The 21,058-nt window shown below is 46.8% G+C and overlaps 1 protein-coding gene across 2 annotated transcripts; it reads right to left on the bottom strand.

The window, feature by feature from the left end:
* Window positions 1-258: 258 nt before the first annotated feature.
* ZC3H6 (zinc finger CCCH-type containing 6) lies at window positions 259-20,925 on the bottom strand. Of its 2 annotated transcripts, none has more exons than XM_080341598.1 (12): window positions 20,245-20,925; window positions 13,762-13,942; window positions 12,870-12,995; window positions 12,266-12,521; window positions 10,735-10,856; window positions 9,545-9,661; window positions 7,966-8,077; window positions 7,331-7,440; window positions 6,323-6,576; window positions 5,205-5,713; window positions 4,320-4,559; window positions 259-3,374 (listed from the first exon to the last, which is right to left on the bottom strand). In XM_080341598.1, exons 1-12 carry the CDS (start codon window positions 20,334-20,336, stop codon window positions 1,882-1,884), a joined length of 3,612 nt encoding a protein of 1,203 aa, XP_080197724.1. In that variant the 5' UTR covers window positions 20,337-20,925; the 3' UTR covers window positions 259-1,881. The 2 variants fall into 2 exon arrangements, with proteins under 2 accessions (XP_080197724.1, XP_080197725.1); XM_080341599.1 differs by lacking the exon at window positions 20,245-20,925 and adding an exon at window positions 18,891-19,011.
* Window positions 20,926-21,058: the final 133 nt, after the last annotated feature.

The following is a 21,058-nucleotide window of genomic DNA, read 5'->3' as shown; positions in this document are numbered from 1 at the left end:
AAGGTGGTTACACAGAGACAAGGGGCCGCACGGGCCAGCAGCCCCTTCCAGATCCCTCCTCCTCCTCATTTGTCCTTTTTCTCCAAGCTAAATCACTGTCTTGTATCACAAACACTGAGATGGCTTCAGCACTGGCACTTTGTCTCTTTTGTTTCCCTATAAACCCACGTGCTATTTCCAAACTATTCCTATTTTTCCCCCGCTGATTTCTGATCAGCCAAGCTCACCACCAGATGAAGTAGTAAGAACACACAGGACTAGCAGATTACTCCAAAATAACAAAAGTTTCGTGACTGTTACCTAGTTTTCAACTATTTTGAGCGAGCACAATTGAAAATACCACAAAACTAACACAATTTATACTCTGGAAGGCAAAATAAAGGCATTATGGCCTCCAGCGGTGTCTCCTCTGTTTGGCACACGTGGAAATCAGCAGCTTCCCTCCGCTCATCCAAGCCAGACTCTCCAATTCTTGCCTGTTTGTCTCACAGGCACAAAACCCCAAGCCCACAGAATTTGTGATCACAAACACTATATTGTCGCAGCTGCAAGCATTATCTGGGCCAAGGAACAAAGAGAAAGGTCCGGCAAGGAAGAGACTTAGTGCAAAGAACCATTCCAAGCGGGCGGGAAGCAGATGGCGACTGAGCAGCCGGCAGGTTTTATTGCCAATATATTGCATTCTTCTGGATAAAATCAACCCAAAAGGCGACACAAGAGGACAGTTGTGCTCTCGCATGCAAAATCTTCAGAAATTAAAGAACATGCGCGACATTTCTCACAGCGACGTTGATTATCTCCGACTCTCTCCAAACCAGAGGCTGATCTGGGCCCAGCGCAAGGTTAGTTCGCAACCCAACTACCGTGTGCCTGTACTAAAACCAGTTTTAGGCAGCGGGATCCTCGAGCTGCCAGCGTGCCAACACCACAGGCGGTACCAGGCTTTAGCTGTACCCTTTTTAATTGTTTTGTTAAAAATGTCATAAAGACACCATGAATACAAGTACTGCAGTTACATCAATACAAAAAAAGCAATACAAATTAAGCAGCTGAATACAAAAATACATTGAAATACATGAACACCACAATGTAACTTATAGCACTAATCAGAATCGTGTATGCGTGAAAAAATTAAATAAAAACCTTTTTTGTATTAGACACCTTAGGTATTCTCCACTTTTAACAGTAACTTTCTTCTAGTTATGTACTTCACAATTTCTTCTATATACAGCATAGAATAAAATACTTTTAAAAGATATGACATTTTTAATCCTCAATATGCGATATAGGTCTCTTTTACACTAAGAATATTGACTGCATGAGTAAAAACTGTCAATGCGGGACATCGACTGATCAGAAAAGGAGGATCGACGTTTTCCTTTCACATCATTTCCGCGGGTTTTCCATCCGTGCGTAGGTTTGGCTTGATGCGTCGGACAATCCTTGTCACACAGCGTCTCTCACAGTAATTAATGTACATAATATTGCTTGTATCTATACAATCATACAAATGCCGCGATCATATCTAAATGTCGGTTATGAAAGAGACAGCTCACACATATACAGCTCTTCGGACTTTCGGGATGACGTATTTACAATGAAAGTGCTTTTCTCAGCTCTAACACGATACGTGGAGGGGGGGGGGGGTGTTTCTACATGTCAATTATTAGTCTCCCTGAAATTGGAAAAAGTATTATATAGAAAATACCACAGCTTTGCAAACACTATAGCATACTGTAGAACTGCATGTGGTTCTGAGATTAGCAGCTGAAAAGTGTTGATAATTATAATTTAAAAATAAATAAAGCAAAGAGGTAAACCAGTTACAAAACAGCAGAAAACTGCAATATTCACAACAGTAAAAAGACTTAAAATCAACTGCTAACAAAACGGTGAAGCGGTGGGATCGAAAGTCTTGAAAACATCTTTTAGGGACTTATCATCCGACTCCCCGTTGGGATCGCTCTCCGGGGGCTGCGCCGCCTGCCCGGGCGGCCGCACCTGCCGCGGGTCGCTGTACTGCGGCCGGATCAGCCCCGACAGCGCCTGGATCGGCAGGTTGTGCACCGCGGGCGCCGCGCTCGACTGCTTGGCCTGAGATTTACCGCCGCCGCTCGCCTTCTCCGGAGCAGGAGCTTCCGCCGATCCTTCGGGGTTTTTCTCGGCGTTGGAGGCTGTTTTCTGCAGCGACGGATCTTCCGAGAGACCGGCTTCGGTTTTACCCGAATTTTTCAAAATACTTTTTTTCTGGTTCTCCCCGTTCTCTCCCGACGTAGCCGGCGCCGCCTCCGAGGACGAGCTGTGATCTCTGGGATCGTACAAACTAATCCCGCTCAGGATGGAGCCCGGGGTGCCCAGCCGGACCCCGCTGGAGGACAATTTGGGCGCGTAGGGGGGCAGAGCGTCGGGGTCGGGTTTGGCAGCGGCTTCCGAGGGCTGCGAGGAGCCGGCGGATCTGGCGAGGCGGGGGTCAAACTTGGGAGGGTGCGGATCCTTCGCGACCCCGTGATGCGTGTCTGCGCTCGACAGTCTGTGGAGCCTGGGATCCACGTTTTTCTGTAAGCGAGGGTCTCCTAATTTGCTGGAGCTACTGGCGTGCGAATCCGCGGAGGGATCCAAGTAGCCGCCGCGGCCCGCTAAGCTGTTTTTTGCCTTGGCGGCCAGCCGCGGGTCGGCGGGCATCGCGTTTGGGTGGGGATCGTTTTTCAAATTCCGCAGCTTATTCAGTCTCTGGTCAGCGATGAGCGGAGGGAGAGGTAAATTGATTGAAGAGATGGGGTCGGGCTTAGGCAGCGGTATGGGGAGCAAATCCTCGGGCGCCCACACGATGTGCTTGGCGAAGTTGGGTTTCATCAGCGTCACGTCCATCTTGATGTGGCTGAACTGGCGGAGCTGCGAGCGCGGATCCCGCAGCGTGACCCCGGGCAGCGGCTCCAGCGGGATGAGGAACGCCCGCTCCCGCAGCTCCCGCTCCGAATCCTCTTCGTCGTCCTCCATCCCCTTCTGCTTGGCCTTGGCCCCTGCGTGGTGCAGCTCCAGCTTGGCCGCCCCCAGGGCCGCGCTGGCGTGTCCCCCCTCGCCTGCCTTGTGCACGCGCGGGTCGCGCGCCAGCCGCGGGTCCAGGGCCGCGGGCTCCGCGGGTTTGCGGGCGTTGGGGCGCGGGGAGGCGCGGAGCCGCGGGTCGGCAGCCTGCGCCCCGGGGCCTTTGTCTTTGGCCAGCCGGGGGTCGGTGGGAATGCCCAGCATGTGCTGCTCTGCGGAATGTTGCTGGCGGTTCCGGAAGTTTTCGCTTTGCTTCTTCAGGGTTTTCAGTATCGATTTAACGCTGCTGCCCTCTTCCTCTTCGCTGCTGGAATACCAGTTGACGTTGTCATCTTAAGAAAAAAACCCAAAACATATTATTAAAACAAGTATCACCAAGGAATATGACACATTTACTCATATAAAGGGTAATTTCTCATTAAAATCAAATTGAAAAGGCCTGATTATTTAGTCATCACTCCCTGTATTATAACAACCATCATCTAAAGTGACAAAAATCAATTTAAATGAAGAACTGATGTAACAAAAGAACTGTAGCTGCTTGAGGAACTTGCAAACTCTGCTGCGTTCTCTCCACATATCTCTGTCAACATTAATCTGGGAAAATAACCTGCTTTCAAAAAGCTATTTCTATTGGTACTAGTTTAACAACATTTAAAATCTGGATCTCGAGGAAAGTGACCTTCATTGTAGGGTGGGAGAAGGAAAAGTAGTCTTAAAAGCAGATCAATTACACATCTGGAATTTGCTGCTTTATTACAACCCCAATCACAAGGTTTTGAGGAGCAGTCAAAATTCAGGCCAGGAAGCAGTAAGAACATTCAGTTTTAAAGGATAAATTCTCAACTGTGGTATGCAGTTTACTGGAAGGCCTTATCAGCACAGCTGTGTTCTCAGGACTATCCAAAAACGACCAAGCGGCACAGATGAATAAACAGAATCTAAGTGGCAGTACAGCAGTTAGAAATAACAACCTGTTTCTTTCCATCGGGGGTTTTAAGAAGGAACTGAACTATCAACAACAGCCTTTTAAAAGTGCAAACTATAGCAAAAAATTATCCACACGCCCTTCTCCTTTGCACTGGAAGGTAGCAACTAAGTCGATAGTAAAATCCTAGAACAAGCTGGGAAGTGACTACATTTAGCTGGAAATATTATTTGTGTTGGTAACTGCACACTCGCAATAATTGTGAATGGTACCATGATGAAAACCCAAGTCAAGAGATCCACTCCAGGCTAACACAGGATGTTCAGGACTCTAACCAAACTCTCTTTACCTTCGTCCTTGCTCATGGCGCGCTGGCCCTGGCTGCTGCCGGCGTCGCCGTCGCGGGGGTGCTTGTGGCTGAGCCTGGCGTACAGCGCCTTCTGCATGGCGGGCAGGAAATCGGGGACGCCCATGGCGCCCTTGTGGCCCATGTGGCTGCCCATGCAGTCCGAGTCACCCCCGCCCTGGTGCGGCTCCTGGCCCATGAGGTGCGCCTGGTGCTCTGCGAACTCCCCGTGCCACGTTCCATCTGAGGGATACAAAACCCCAGTCAGCAGCCATCCTGTATGGGCTTTTACAGCAGAGGAGCTAAAACACAAACCATCGTCGAGCAAAACTAACGTGATTTGTATTACACGACTCGAAAGCATCAGCTGAAAAAGCTTTTATGGTGAAGACATTCCAGCCTTGGCTTTCATAGAATCATTTCAGTTAGAAGAGACCCTCAGGATCATCAAGTCCAATCATAACCTAACTCTGGCACTAACCCATGTCCCTGAGAACCTCGCCTCAGCACCTTTTAAACCCCTCCAGGGACAGTGACTCCACCACTGCCCTGGGCAGCCTGTTCCAATGCCTGACAGCCCCTTCTGTGAAGAACTTTTTCCTAATATCCAATTTAAACCTCCCCTGGCGCAACTTGAGGCCGTTTCCTCTTGTGCTATCCCTTGGGAGAAGACACCAACCCCCTCCATGCTCCAACCTCCTTTTGGGCAGTTCAGAGGTCAGAAGGTCTCCTGTTCTCCAGCTGAACCTCCCAGCTCCCTCCGCCACTCCCATCACACTTGTACTCCAGGTCCCTTTGGCTTTCTGTCCAAAATTCTTTCAGCTGCTCAGCTTTGATACTTTAACACCACAAAACCGCAAAGGAACAATGATTTTTCCACGTCCTTACCACCAGAGTTATTAGCTGGCTGGAAGTTATGCACGGCTTGATGAGAGTAGTAATTGTCGTAGAAATCAGCCGGGTTCTGGATGGGCTCGTAGTTCATGTTGGGCTGCCGCTCCCCGGGCATCTGCTGGTACTGCGGCCCCGGGGGACAGTGATTCTCCCTCGGCATGTTCACCATGTGCCCCTGCACCCCTGGGGCATTGTAGGAGCCGCCGAGCCCCGGCGGTGTGAGTGGCGGCCCCCCTTGCTGCCCCTGCATGGGCATCCCACCCTGGCCCTGCGGCCCCAGGAAGCCGGGGGGGACGCCCTGCATGGGGGGGCTCTGCGGCATGCCCTGGGGACACGGGTGGTGGCCGGGAGAGCCTGGGTGCATGGGGGGCCCGTTGTGGCCCTGGGACATGCCAGGGCCCGGCCCGGGACTGGAACCTGGATTGTACATGTGCTGAGAATGAGGGTCGTTCCCCTGGAACGGGGGTCTGGGCGGCGAGGAGCTGTTGTAGAAGGTCGGTGGCCTGCAGGCAAAAGAAAAAAATCAGAGAATCAAGTTTTGCACCTAGAAAGATCAACAGCCCGTTAGCCATCTCCTCACTTTTGTCTGTTCATGCTTATTTGATCTTAACTTGCATAAAAATCTGAAAGAAACAATTATTTTCAGAAAGTGACTATATACATCACACACAACAGAGCTGCTTTCAAAACAGAACAGTTTTTCAATATTGGCACACGCAGAACTGGACGTTCGCTGCAATTAAAGAGTTGTAAACACCCCAGAGCCAGCAGCCTCCTCCAGGAACGTCCACTGGCCTCACTCACTAAAAGGTTCACTGTCAGAAGAGTTTAGAAGACAAGAAACTTTGCTCAGCCTGCAAATGGAGAGAAGCAATGCAGGCACCGAGGCAAAACCACAGCCAAGGGAGGGACTTTCTGGCAGGTCAAGGCTCAGTAACTTCTCTTCTATGGAAAGCCTTAAATAAGTAAATAATTATAACAGCCAGGATTTGACAGATCATTAACTTAGCGTATCCTCAGAAGCACAAACTTCGACAGAAACAAAGAGAAGCATTTAAATATCTACGCAGCCGCGTTTTAAGGAGAGTTCTACGCAAAACTCCGCAACCTACTTTTTCCCGATTTTGTGCGCTAGATCCACGGTGGGCTTCACAACTATTTCAAAGAGAGATGGGATTTTCTTGTAGTCTCCCGAAGGATCTTGGTAATTTTCCATGTCGGACTCGGAGAAGGGGTACTGCTCTGCGGGGGTGGGCAGGAGCCCCACGCCCGGCGGCGGCTTAGGGAGCGGAACTATTCCCCGCTTTCTGAGCTCCTCCAGTTCTTTCTCATCTTCATTTTGCGGTTCCTCCTCGTTATTCAAAACCTGGAACAGAGCAAGGTAGCAAACACTTCATTAATCCTGCTGTACGTGCAGTGCAATTCAGTCTCATGCTTTCCATTCAGATACAACTACTTGTTATAATACTACTATATATCGACATCAAACTCGGATGAATTATAAAACTATTATTACTCGTTCTACAGGACAGAGATTCACAGCCAGGAAGAAAACTCTTTCTGTAGTCAGGTAAGGGACAATTTCACTCAAATCCGTTTCCTTCAAACAGTAATTTTAAGTGACAAATTGAAGGGCTCATTTTGCGATTCCTCACGTCTCTAGTGTTAAATTCAGGCCACTTTTCTGTTGCGGTCTGTTGTACAGTAACCGCAGAGAGACACAAATATCCCGATTAACGCAACGGTCAAGACTTTTGAACCCCTGAGGAGCGCAGAGTAAGGCAGATGATATCTGACTTCTGGGCAGCTCAGGGCACACAGGATAAAAACCACACTTCTGGTGACCGAGTACACAGACATTCCCACAGGAAGGGGCGCAAAAGAAAGTTCACAGGCAGAAACCTGAGTTGTGAAAATAAATGAGGCTAAAAAATAAGTGATGGGAGAGGAATTCCTGGTATTGAACTGGCCATGGACTTTTTGTGCTAAAGAGCAAGAGGGAGCTGAACTTTGTTACCACTGAGCATCACGCTCCCCCAGAACCCCGCGGAGAGCTCCAGCAACCGCCCCCTGTTCTTTCTGTCGACAAACTCAGCCTTTACGGACCAGGACCCGCTCACCTTGTCCAGCAGCTCTTTTGTTTCTGCAGTCAGGGGAGCGTGAGAGAATTTGCACTTGTCTCCTTGGTAGCACTTTGCTCCCGTGTGGTAGAACTTGCACGGAAACTCATGTAAGCAGCGTGTTAAGGGTTCCTAACAAGCCTATGAAATTCAGCTCTCCGCTACCCTTCAACTCTTCACCAGCGCTTCATCTTTCCAAAGCAATACCTTCGGAATTTCAGAAGCCAATAACCAACTTACCTCCTAGTTCCGTTTAACATTCTGCTCATAATTACATTACTGTGTCCTTGACGTTATTTTTCATTCTAAAATTACGATTAAAAAGACAAAGGTCTCAATTCCAGAATAAAATACGAGTCCTTTACAACAAACAAGAGATCAGGGGTTTAAAAGTATGCTGACGAATGCATCTAACCGCAAGGGGCTTTATCTTTTAAAACATTAAAAATCCTTAAAAGCAACAGAGTAATTTTATACTCCTCCTAAGTATTTCAGCAGAAAAACAATCTTGTAGTAAATCTACACAGCCTTTGGTATAATCTATTAAGAAAAGAAATAGCCACCCTTAAAAATCACATCAATTAAGAGCAAATATAAACTTTCGGTTTCATTCCAATACGTTTTTTAAAGGATATTGTGCAAATAAATGCAGTTCTCTCCTTTGGTGCAGTAACCCTGTATGTAAAACTTGCAGATTTCCTTCTTCTTCTCAATCTCTGCATCGTGATCAAATTTACACTGCTCTCCCTACAAATAAGAAAACAAGAAAAAACATCATCCATCTGAAACGCTGAGCAGTTCCATTCCAGATTTAATGAAAAGCATCATCCTTAGCTGAATTTAATTTTTTAATCTTTACTAACACATAAATATGGCCCTAAAAGCTGTGAATGGGAGGGCCTGGACCTAGAGAAGCAATTCCCGAATGGGGATACAAAGCATAAACGCGGGGGTCGCGGAACACAAGGCGGCCTGGCAGTGCCAGTTCCGGCTCATGGTGGTAACGCACATTAAAAAGATGTTTCAACAAATACTTCACTGAAACTATTTGCCATATAAACAATTATGCATTTGATCAAAAAACGTGATCCTGTTTTAAGGATGTGTGGGAGAACTTAAAAGTCCAACAAGCAAAGTGTTAAGACTCTTCCACGTAGGAAAAAGAGAGTCCAACTAGTATCAAGTTTATATCAACCATATCGTGTTATGCATTAGGATCACTTTGCTGCAGAGTTTTTTTTGCATATTTTTTGTATTTATTTTCATGAAAAATACACTAGGTGCTCTTTCAGCCACTCGTTTTACAACTGAAGGTGGCAGCAAATACTCATTTTACTGAGCAGGGCACACGGGAATATATTCTATCACGGCAGCAAACAGCACATTGTTTTCAATCCCCCCTGGTCTGGCAGAAAAGCAGACTCATTTTCACCTTTTCAAAAAGAAACAGCAACCGTTCTATCTCTAAATACACAGAGGAACCAAACAGAAATGATGCACTCACTTATTTGGGAAGCACGCCGCTTTTCTTAAGCGCGTTTTACAACTGCCTGAACTAGTCTCGCAGCAGAGGATTCAACTCCACAGCAGCGAAAGCTTCAGAACGAAGCGATATAATTTGGTTTTACGGAATTAGAGACTGTCTTGCTAGGGCTTTTGCTTGACAGCTGACTGCTCTGAATAGGATTCTCTTCTTTCTGCTGCCTTCCGCTTGTTGGCCGAGGGAGGATGATTCTTTGGTAGGGGAACTATTACTACAATCTCACTTTTTACTTTAGAGAGAGAAATAATTGAGCATAATTAAGCAAGTCCTTCAATGGTTCACAATTAGCAGCAGCACATAAAAGAGAAATAATCTAATACACTCAGAAATCATGGCCTATTTCGATTCCATACCTGCGGGGTTTGTATATTTGCAGGACACACTGTCAAGTGTACGTTTATGATACAATCACCCATGTTTTTACTGCATATACCAATAAGCAAACACAATCATTTTAATAGAATTTGTTATAATTCAAAATGTGGAGCAGAAGGGGATATTTTCCCACAAGTTCTCCTGCTGGTGTTTATCTATGAACACTCAAAACATCACAGATCAGAACGCTGAGCTTCAATCTCCAAGTTTCCTTCACATCAGCTGCAGTAAAAAGCAGAGAACATCTTCTCCCCCTCAGCCCAAAGCAGCAGCCCCCGGACACCCTGCAGAATTACCTTAATACACCTCCCTTCCAGGAAATATTTACAAATCTGTTTGCCTTTGTGCTCCACCGTATGCTGATTGATGAACTCCTGGCTCATATTCACCCATTTCTTCACCGGTTTGCCGTCCTGTAAGAAAAATTAACCCCCTAGTGAGGCTCACTTGTTAAACGCAGCTGCAAAAATATCAGAGCACGCTTGGTGCACTAGTTAGCCCAGAATGGGATTAACTACACCACGATTTAAGTCCTCAAAATTATAATGCTCACGGCTCAAAGTAAAGGTAAATATATATATTTTTTTCTTGGCTGCTTTGATACAGAGTCATGCAACCAAATCAGAAACTTCTTCCAACACAGCAGACTCAAATAACTTGACTGAATGAAGACACTTCATTTGACAAAGCACTCCCTACGTCACTGCCTCATTATTTATCTTCTCTTTCCCTCCCGTTAGAAGAAAAATAACACTTTGGTTTCCACAAGAAGGAGCAGGGATCTGACTGCTGAGCAGGAACTTCTGCAAGGGAGCGGACGCATTTCTCCCCTGTTGTTGGGCTGAATCATGAGCGCACATGGGCAGCAGCACATCCGCTGTCTGGTCTCATTTCGCTCGGCAGATTAAGCAATGTCGCAAAAAATTAACACTGAAACAGGTTCTGCAGATTCTGCTGACGCTGAGCAGCAGAAATCTTTGAGCCGGAAATGCTGCTCCTCGATCAGTCGAGATCTACGAACACTGAACACTGTTTTCTCTAATTCCCGTGCAAAGAATTACTACGTGAAAACCAAGGTCACGTTTGTTTCCAGTTCTGCAGTCACAGTTTGGGGAAGAGAAGGAGAATTCTTCATGATTCAGACCACAATTGGCAAAAGTGGTGAAGGCGTCTGTTTGCTGAAAAATCCGAGTTGAACTGGTAGTAAGGAAACACCTTCATTCAGATACAGGTGACATCCCAGTTCACGCACTACCCAAAACCACTTTCTGCTAGTTTTTCATATTTCCAAGAAAACCAAGAAAATTCTGTATTAGCTTAAATCAGTAACTACACTTTGTCCACCAAGTGCTGCAAAACTCTAGTAATTTCCTAGATAAGAGGAAAGAAGGTTAAGGATATGTTTTTTTAAATACTCTTTGGTTAAAGCAAAGCCTCCCGGCGTTTGAAACAAGTCCATTAGGAATTCAGTTGTGACCCCACATACCTCGTGAAAGCCATCAGACCCCTTATTGCCCCCTCGGCCCCTTCCACGATCTTTACGCTTCAATTTCTTCTGCATTCCACGCCCTCGGCCAACATTGTAGTTGTTGCCTCTTTGAGAAATACCTGCAAAACAGCAACGACCTCTTGAAACCACCTCAGAAAGTAAAGAAAAATGGTTACCTAGTGACATCAAATACAGACAAATCCAACAAACTAAACATCTGCCTTTCTGCAGCCGGAATTCCTAAACGGTCCCTTGAATCACGAGTTGGCAAGTACAACACCCCGGCCCATTGCAATTCCATGCAAGCGCCTGCTCTTTGAAAAGCTCTTCAAATCGATAACAGGCTGACAAAGTGAATATCAAATTAACCTTGTGCAAAGCAGCGTCCCACCATTAGAAATGCAGACACGTTATTTCTAAGCAGCAAATAAATATTTGAAACATTTCGTGCCATCTGGCCACTTTCTGAACAGGGGACTAAGCAGTACAACTGGCACCCAGGTGTGTGTGCGCGTTTCTTTGTCACAACACGCCAGAAACCCGAGATCATAACCTGAGAAATACAACAGCTGATCTTCCGACAATTCATTTTATTGTGAAGCAGAAGGGAACACAATAAATCTTGCCTGTGGTCACCGAAAGCCAGCTCACTGCCCTTGGACAGCGCACAGGATCTTCCCAAGAGCTACTAAGGGATTTATGCCATCATGTTATACAAAACCTGCTCACATGTTGCCTGGGACACAAACTTTTAGCCATGATTAAAGGGAGGAACTTTAGCAAAGTGAACGGACACTTTCCGAAATGAGAACTTGACCTTATAGAAAAAGGGCTGAGAAGCAGCTGAGCATTTCTAGGTGCCCAACCTTCCGCAGCCCAAGGCAGCGGGGAGCCAGAAATCCATTCGTATTAATTAACTGTACAATGATGGCCAGGAAAGGAAGGTACAAACCAGAACACATGTGTATTTAAGCTTGCAGGATTATGGCATCACCGATCTTTCAGGAATACATTGCTCAAGAGGAAAACTTCCCCACCTGCACTTCTATTGGCCCAGCTTCAAATGCAAGAGAAGTTGTGAGAAGAAAAATCACAGGATCTCAGCATAGTTCTGGGGCATACTAATTAAAATATTCAGGCATCTATCCAAATTTTTAGGTACTTAATTATTTGCAGGGACGGGGGGGCGCCAATTTCACTTTGGGAATTGACATATTCACATTTCTCCCCCCAGTCAAGCCCCATTTCAGCCCTTCATAAACTACCACCAGGAAGTCACTTTACATTTCTTACTTGAGCAGTTACACAACAAAGATCTTGGCTGTTTAATGAGAGTTTTATTTCTTTATTTTCTACGCACGCATCACCAGAGCCCTGAGCTCCAATCTCCGCACCAGTGTGGGCACAGGACACGACCCGTCGGCGCTGCAGAGTGCTGACGCTGACGGACGCTGCAAGCTCACTGCCTTCAGCTCCCAAACACCCCCAAGCCACCCCTTCCTGCTGCTAAGGACGCTCATTATCTTACCTTTCTGGAGCCCTTTCATCCCCTGTTTTTTGACTGGTTCTTTCGGGAACGGAGGTCCCAAATCCGAACTGGAGGTCTCTTTAGCTTGCCGGTATTGTTTAAGCTGATCAGCAAAATCTTCATCCTTTTCTTCCTCATTATAATTCCCGAAGTTTTCGTCGCTGTAATGGCTATAGTCGTCATACTCCTTACTTTTTACATTTTTTTTATGTTGCATTTTCTGGGAACTCATGTAATTTCCGGATACATGCCCGTGCTGTATGAAAGGGAACACACTGCTTAGAAGCAACTCAATATTTCAAAAAGCACCCCTCCGAACCGCACTACCAAACCAACTGGTTTCACCCTGTTTTATTGTCAAGCCATCTACCAGATTTGCATGAACAAGTAATAACAACAAACAGTGAAAATGAGTTATTTAGTGAAAATCAGTACTTTTGAATGCATCAAAAAGAACAGCATCAACATCTATACTTCAGAAAAGTCTTCAGTGAGGTCGACAAAGCATGTTAACACATGCAGTTCTAAGTGCACTGTGTAACACTGGCGTTTTTTACCTTACACCTAAACAAAGGCGGCAGAAATGAGTTTAAAGCAGTCCTACCTGACTGAAGGAGGAATCGTAATCTCTGTAGGAAGAGCTGCTGCTCTTCTTGTGGGGCCTTTCAGTGCGCTCCATGTCGGAGTCATGGCTGTAGTCGGAACTGTCGTCGCTGGAAGGGGAGTTATGCTGAGAAAAACAGAAGAAAACAGCTCAAACAGCTCTCAAAGGCTGTCACGGAGTTCTCCACGTAACTTAAAGGACGCGTTAGCCCAATAAATAAAGATCTTTTCCCAATTCTCACAAAGCAAGCACGCTCTTTGACAACCACTCTTGATCAGAGCACGATCTGATCCCATGAGGCTTCGGAATTTAATCACCACGGGCTACGTGGTTTCTCAGGGTTCTCTCTCCATTTTACCTCTTATCCTCTCCCTCTCCACAGTTCAGGCCCCATTACCACTGTCAGTGGCCAGTGCTTAAATTAAGATCGAAACAATTTAAGAAGTGGCGTAACACTTGGGCCTTTTGTGCCAGAACTACCGCAACCGCTGACAATGCCACAGAGTGAAATGTTCATAAATGTGGGTATTTCGTGAGCTGCTATAAGAATAAATATTGAATTAAATAAGCAACCGATTAAGATGTATATGACAAATAACAGAGTTACACCCACAACCCGATTTTGTATTTCTTTTAAATATAAACAGATGAAAACTAAGTTTATTAAAATGCATTTAGGCAAAGGTAAATAAAGTCAAAAGCCTACTTAAACAAATTCTTCAATACTGAAATGCACTGGTAAGACAGGAGCTTTAAAACGTGCACTCAAGAGTCCAAAGCCCACCTAAACAGCAATAAAACCATTTCCGATCCCTTCTCCAATTCCCTGGATCCTTGTCTAAACCTGGAATTCAAACAAGCACCTCCAATATTTTGCTTTGCGTTTCCTAACCTTATGCTTATCCCGCCTTCTCCTTTTCGATTTTTTCTTTTCTTTTTCTTTTTTGCGTTTCTTCCGGGACTTTCTGTGTCCTTTTTCATTTTTCTGTTTGTCGTCACCTTTAGTACCATGTTCTTTCACATCTTCGTACGCTGCATCATCTATTTCCCCATCTTCGAGCTCTCCATCTTCTCTGTAGGAGGAAACATATCAATACGATAAAATTACCTGTTATTATCCACCTCATCTGCCCAACAGCACAAACACACCCAGTACATCTTTCCACCAGTCACATTTTATACATGTGCACACACGTTTTAATACATGCAACACCCCAAGAACTACTAGGATTTTGTTATTTTCCTTCAAAGAAAAATGGAATGCAAGCCATTAAATGGCCTCGAATTGTACTGCAAAATTTAAAAGTTTAAAAATGTTACTTCTCAGAACAAAGGTTCTTCTTACATAGTTTTCTCCAATCTAGATAAAAAACCTGCTTCAATACGAAGCACCCTGTCGCCCTTAAACACATTTCAAATGGAAGAGGCAGTTTAACCATTTCTAGAAACACTCCTACTACAACCCCCTGCCTTGATGGTGCTGTTTGCAGAACAGACGTGGTCAAAATTAAAGGCAATGAAAGCTCTGAAAACCGCCTAGTTAAAGAGTAGCACTAAAGCAAACAAGCGGCTCAGCACCGCAGGAAAAGCTGCACAGTAACACAAACGTATATTGAATTTCCTTCAACACACCAGCGCCTGTAACTAAAGATGGGTCTGTAGTACCCAGGGTGGAATGGGCAAAGTCGTGAGCAACGCGAGGAAGGGGAATTAACTCAGCGGTCGAGACTTGGAAAGAAATCCATACATCGATAAACACTGAAGAAATGGAACAATACGCACGTGAATGTATAATAACTTCATGGAACTGTGACTGCTCAAAAGCCTTCAAACTGCAGAAACACCAAAGGATGATTTTAAAAAGTAATAAACCAAAATGTAACACTTTAAGTGTCTGTAGACTAACTAACAGAAAGCCTTGTGCTTATCTCCACCTGCAGGGAAATGAAGTTGCTGTGATTACACAAGGCTTTAAATAAAGTTTTGTCTGCTGACTCAAACAATAACAACCCTGACAATATTTTGCCAGGAAAAACATTTTGACCAAGCAGCAGGTGAGTGATTTCTCAGCCCTATTTCAGACCCGCTGCTGCAACAATCTCAGCTCCACTATTTGCTGGGCTTTGGGTGTGGAAGAATTTAACTTTTTAACCTTTATAAGGGGCTCTGTGTCATTATTTCTATATGGCCACTGCTTCAGGAACTCAGCCTTTGCACGCACTGTGGAGCCTTATAGAAACGGTCCTGAATTCTGACTGTTTGAGACTGTTTGAGACTGTTTGAAAATGCCACCAGTCCTACGGTGTCTGAGACCTTCATGCCGCAATCGGACCTGACTCGGCAGAGAAGCCTATAGGTACCAGAACACTAAATATATATCTATATAAAAACAACCCTAAACCAAGACCAAACTAGTGCTGGAGGCAGTAGAGGAAAGAAGGGAAGTTTATAAGCAGCTTTCAAACTATTAAAAGACTATCAAAAGACAGATTTCATCTGAATAAAAGATTCTGCTGTGCATTAAAGAGCATCATTGATGCTGATGGGCGGTAAAAGGTTCACGGTGAACTTCCAGGACTTCACCACAGGCAGCTCTTCAATAAATTGGATAAATTCACAAATATGCCCATTAAGGGCACGGCTGCTCCCTCCAACACAGCAAATCCAACTTGAGCGTAAAATCCAACGCATCCTCAAACACCAGAGTCCAGCAGCTACAGAATTCCTGGACAAACTCTGAATTACGTCGCATGATATCCCAATAAATCATTTGTTGCACCTTTCCAGGAGATACTTGATTAATAAACCAATATTTCCTATTTTGGTGCAGTGAGCTAAGCTGACTCTCTTGAGGATCGGCTCAATTAAAACATCCTCCTCAGTACAACGCCTACTGAAAACGCTCCTTGGGAAATACGGTATTCACCAGCCCGCAGTCCCTCTGGGAGCTGCTGTCGTATGTTTACACCCTGTGATGCATTAAAAACAATACTAATATTTGCACTCTGGGACGCATTAAAAAACCAACTTTCTAGGTAAAACACCTGGTAAAAACGTCAGTGCCGGGATCCTCCGGATGGCATTTCAAAGGCACGACCACACAAGTCCTCCCCTCCTCAAGTGCCTGCATTCTTTCCACAACACCCCAGAATTTTCCAAGCACTGAACTTCAAGAATGTAAAAAAAAGCACTCAAATGGCTGATGTGATCGCTCCCTTTCCCGCAGCCTCCAGACACTGGGAGCTGGCGGGGAACACGGAACCAGAACCATAAAGCGTTTCCACTGGCCCAGGCGCGTTTCTGGAGCATCTCCAAACGGCTCAGACGGGCACACAAGCCTCGTTGTTTCTTCAGGGAGAAGCAGCGCGGTGAAATCACCCCAAGAGCAGTTATGCAAATATTTGGTTAGGGAAACTAGAAATCCACGTGCAAAGCGACTCACCGTTACTCTACCATTCACAGCTGAATTTCTAACATTCAGACTCAGCTTTAACCCTTAGTCCGAGTCATTTTTATGTTGAAAGAAGATCTACAACCCACAGTCCTTAAGCCCAAGACACAAAACAAGACGTGTTTCTCGGTACACTGACGATCGTAGCTCTGAAATATCTTAAGAAAACGAAGCGGGTTTTCCCTGCGGGACAGTTTTTCCCAGATTGGGGACAGAAGTGTTGAGCAAACCCACAGAGACAGTGGGGGCTGCAGCACAATCTCGCAGGTCAGAGCTTGTTTTTATAAAACTATAAAGAGCACAATAACTTCGCCACAATTTGATGATGTGAAAAATTACACGTTTAAAGTAAGCTCCTAGAGGGTTAAAATTCACAAACCTGATTTCTCCCAGCACGCTGCTACACTACAGAATTTATTAACGCGTAAGGAAAAGAAGAACAAAAGGAGAAGGTGGCGTTGCAGTTAAACTTCTTGGACACAAGTTACGCAGGTCACTTAACTGCATTTTTCAGCTGCCCCAAAGTTTTGACCACTCTGCAAATGTGAGGTTATTGTAATCTACAGCCAGGCAGTGAAATTGCAGGGGGAAAAGTTAATGACTCGGGTTTTCTAACCTCTATTGGCTGGAACAGACCCATGTTCCCATGAAATAGGGGAAGGAAGCGAGCAGGACAGAGGTAAGGAGCACTGAGAAAACACCTTCCTGAGCTGGTCCTGGCGGCCAAGGAGCAATTTTGGGGCAGCCCAACTCGCCACCCTGCTGCCCAACCATCGCCCATGTGCTGTAATGACAGCGCAGCAGCCAAGCCGGCCAGCCCTGGGCTTTTGCTGGGTGGCAAACAAGCCCTGTTTGCCCACGGGGCGTATTGGGGAGTGATTATCTCTAGAGTTTCCCTCATGTCAAAGCAAGTTTCGAAATCACACTGGAAAACAATAAATCACTACCAGGCTGTGTTCAGTGATCACAACCAACTTCAACTTAACGCCTTGTTTGGTGATTGACTATTACTAAAAAACTCCCTAAAACCAGGTATAAAATATCTCTAAAAACAGACAGCAGGAAAACTGGGAAATCGGAGAGTGAGCGTACCAACTGCATTTTAGAATGTAAAAATTATAGCAAATACAAAATGAGACAGTGCAGAGTAAGCAGCAGCGTGGTTCTCGGGAAAAGGGACCCAAAATGTGACCCACAGGCCCAGCTTTGGAGTGGCATTTCCAAACATCCTCTGCGAAAACGGGGACCATTTCCTAAGGAAGCTTCGCACAGGCCACTCGGGCGTCTGCCACAGAGCTGCCCCTGGGGAAAAATGCCCTTTATTGTACCACCAGCACGTAAAAAGGGGCCTGAGCCGCTTGCAATGCAACTCTTGAGACTGCGCTGGCTACGGCAGCGTTACTTGCATCTCAACTTTCAGACCCATCACTAGGTCACAGCTATTTTTACAGCAGATAATGGCACAGGAAATCTCCAAGTCTGGAGATTAAATGGCAGTAAAGCAGAGACAGCCAACAGAAAGTATGGGTTCCAACCTAACGGGCTAGAATTTAGAAACAAATGAACCTTCCAAAGACACCTGTGCTCTGTGAATACACAAAGGCTCCAATACCTCACCCAAGAAAGTCTCCAGAACGAGTTAACTAAAAATATTTAAAGAATGAGAAAGCTTCCTCGCTCAATCAGGTGCCAGGGCTGCAAAGCAAGAACACAAAGGCTTGGGATTAAAGCAACCTTCCACCTTCAAATATTCAATGTGTGGACAAACGAGGGTTTTTTACTATTTTTACACTAACTAACTTCTTTATAATTCTATGGATCAGTTCAAAAGCAAACCAAATGTTAACAGAAATGCTATTAATCCGTGCTGCACAAACCAGCCTGCTAAATGATTTCAGCAGCTGCACCTACAGTAAACTAGTCCCACTGAGCTACCAGCGCAGGAAAAAAATCGATTGCAAGATAAAACTATTAAAACATGTTCGTTTTAAAATACCAAACGAGCAAGGCAGCGTGGCTCCAAGGTAACTCAGAACACGGGGGTATCAGGTACTCGCGTCTTTCCTATAGAACCTACCGCTGGTTTTCCAACTGACTACAGCGGAGACCGGACAAAACCAACTCAGCACTAAAAATCATCTGCGGTTAAAGCCGTGTGGCCTCTCCCCGAGGTGATGCAACCGTGTTTTCTGTGGACGGGAAAGACTCTGTTTCTCTTTAGGCCTTTCCCAGGCACCGGCTGGGAGGGAAATCACTATATACTTCAGAAAGTTAAAGTATTTTTACACATTTGCACACCTAATATAATACAATATATTTGGGGCTCTTTTTTTTTAACAACACTCTGAATGTACTAAGAATCCACTTTACAGGTCCCGCATCAGAGGGGAGCAGAACTTCCATAAACAAACTCTTGTTTGCACAAAGTATTATTGAACAGGTAAATGTGCTCACTGGCAGTCTGCTCTTCCGAAATGAAAAAATTTCAAAGCCATGTTTATAAATTAACCTGTATGATGAGTACGTTAGAATATTAGGTAGCACTTTTTTTCTGCTGTTTCATAATTTACCAGGGTGAGAGCAGCGGGTTAGAGGAACTGGACTTGTCACCATCGCATGAGTAACCCCGCGTCAGAAAAACTGCGCTTCCAGCACAACTGTGAGTAACTCGGGCTTGTCCTCGAGGACTTTAAACCACCAAGTATTTCCAACGCCTGCAACAGTAAAAACTCTCAGACTCGCTCCAGGAACTCTAAAGCCCTCGGCCTGCAGGGTTTTAATCAGTATTTATGCCCTATCTCCGGCTTTCCCAGCGGATCGCCGGTTTGGTTTCCACACAGCACCACACAACCTCACCCTGTTTCGCTACTAAAAGGAAGGTGAAAACAAGACTCGGCAGCTGCGGGGTCGGCCCTGACCCTGTTATCGAACCCCAATACGGTTTTTGGACCAGCCAGCCAGCACTTCCCCGCTTGTCACACAGAACTAGCGGCTCTTTCTCCGGTGAGGAACTTCAATTCGCTCACAAGCCCTTTTTTTTTCTCTTTTTCCCAGTGTTTTTCAGTCCTGTGAAGCAGCAGGCAGGGCTGTGGAGCTGTGTGGGGAGGACAGCCTGAAGCTGTCGATAAACCAGCATTCTTAACTCCTGCGGCTGTGCCACAAGCGCTGTGAGGAGACACAGACCGAAGGACGGGCAGCTGCCCCCCGGCACGGTGTTTTTGGAAGGGGTTGGGAAGGGCCAGGGCTGCCTGCAGAAAGGATTTGAGTTTCCAGCAGCTGCGGGAGAGAAGGGGAGGGAGGCACAGAGGTCCTTGCGCCAGGAACGGGACTCTGCGTTTCTGCGCATGGGGACTGAGGGGCGGCAAAGATAACGTCAGTCAGACCTTAATCTGCATTAAAAAAAAAAAAAATAAAAAAAAAAAATCCAGTTAAATGTGTAAGGTGGAATCTGGCAAGAAAATGATGTTAAATATGGATCTAGGGAGAGATTCTCGTATGAACGAAAACAACAACAAAAAGAACCCAACTCGGAGCGCCCTTTCCTACCTGACTGGCAGCACCGGGGGAGAAAAAGAACAATGGTGACATTCAACAGACACCCGCTGGAAAAAGTGCAATTTATGGAAAGAAATGGAAAACAGCAACCCCCGTTCCCAGCCAGAATAAATAACTGAAGATGTAAAACGCATGCATTCCAGCAAATAAAACCCTAACAATGCTGAGCCACCCCCGCCATCCCCTCCTCGCGTCCCCCCCATCGCCACCCCGGTCCTTCCAGCCTGGAGGTGACCCCCAAACACCACCGTTAACCCCCTCGGCACATCAACACAGCATCAGCATCATCATCATCACCACCATCACCCCACTAGTACCACCATTATGAGAAGCGGAGAGAGAGAGAGAGAGAGAAGAATGTTACTCGACCTTTCGTCCCCTGCATGTTGCCTGTCAGAGTCGGGCATGTGTGGGTCAAGGACTGGGTTTGGGGCTTTGGAGAACAGGCTCTCAAAGGCCATAGTGCAGTGGTGTGAGGAGGAGGAGGCAGGCAGGGCACTGCCCGGGCTGGGAGCGGCGGCGGCGGCGCGCACGGCCGCGCTGGGGGCGGCTCGGTGAGGAGGAGGGTCGGGTCCCTTCAGTGAGGAGAGATGATGAAGGTTTCACTCACGGTTACTTAGTGGGACACTAACGGGCGCTCGGTGCGGGCAGCACCGGCCGAGCCCGGCCGCCCCGCGCGGGCGGGAGGCGGAGGAAGGCGGCGGCGGCGGCGGCTCGGAGGAGCAGGCCCGGGGCAGAACGAGAGGACACACACACGGGGGAAGGGAGGTGCTGGTGGCCGGAGATGCCTGCCCTAATTCTTCCTTACAAACATGGCGCCCGCTCGAGGCACTCTCACAAAATGGCGCCGGCGGGAGGAGGAGGAGGAGAAGGGCGGCAGCGGCGGCAGCGGCCCCCCGGCGCTCGCCCCCCGGCTCGGGCTCGGCGGCCGCGGCCCAGCCCGCGCCGCCGCCACCACCGCTGCGTCTTCCGCGCCCGCCGGGGCCGCGATGGCGTCGCCTGGCGCTGCCCGCCGCCCGCCGCACGGCGCGTCACGGCGCGTCACGACGCGTCACGCTCCTCCTCCGCCGCGCCGCGCCCCGCCCGCTCCCCCGCGAGCGCCGCCGATTGGCTGCAGCCTCCCGGCGTCACCGCCGCCCATTGGCGGGGACGCGCCGCCCGTCAAAACGCCGCGGTGACGTAG

This window comes from Nesoenas mayeri (genome assembly GCF_963082525.1).
Source record: "Nesoenas mayeri genome assembly, chromosome: 3".
NCBI classification, from domain to species: domain Eukaryota; kingdom Metazoa; phylum Chordata; class Aves; order Columbiformes; family Columbidae; genus Nesoenas; species Nesoenas mayeri.
The sequence above is the reverse complement of the archived record's forward strand: the minus strand, read 5'-3'. Positions and strand labels throughout refer to the sequence as shown.

Excerpts from the sequence above, each read along its gene's own strand:
- ZC3H6 (XM_080341598.1), bottom strand. The coding sequence starts at position 20,336 with ATGGCCTTTGAGAGCCTGTTCTCCAAAGCCCCAAACCCAGTCCTTGAC. Across the intron at positions 12,996-13,761 it reads GAAGGCGGGATAAGCATAAG|CATAACTCCCCTTCCAGCGA; the intron begins GTTAGGAAACGC and ends TGTTTTTCTCAG. Across the intron at positions 10,857-12,265 it reads GATGAAAGGGCTCCAGAAAG|GTATTTCTCAAAGAGGCAAC; the intron begins GTAAGATAATGA and ends GCTGTTTTGCAG.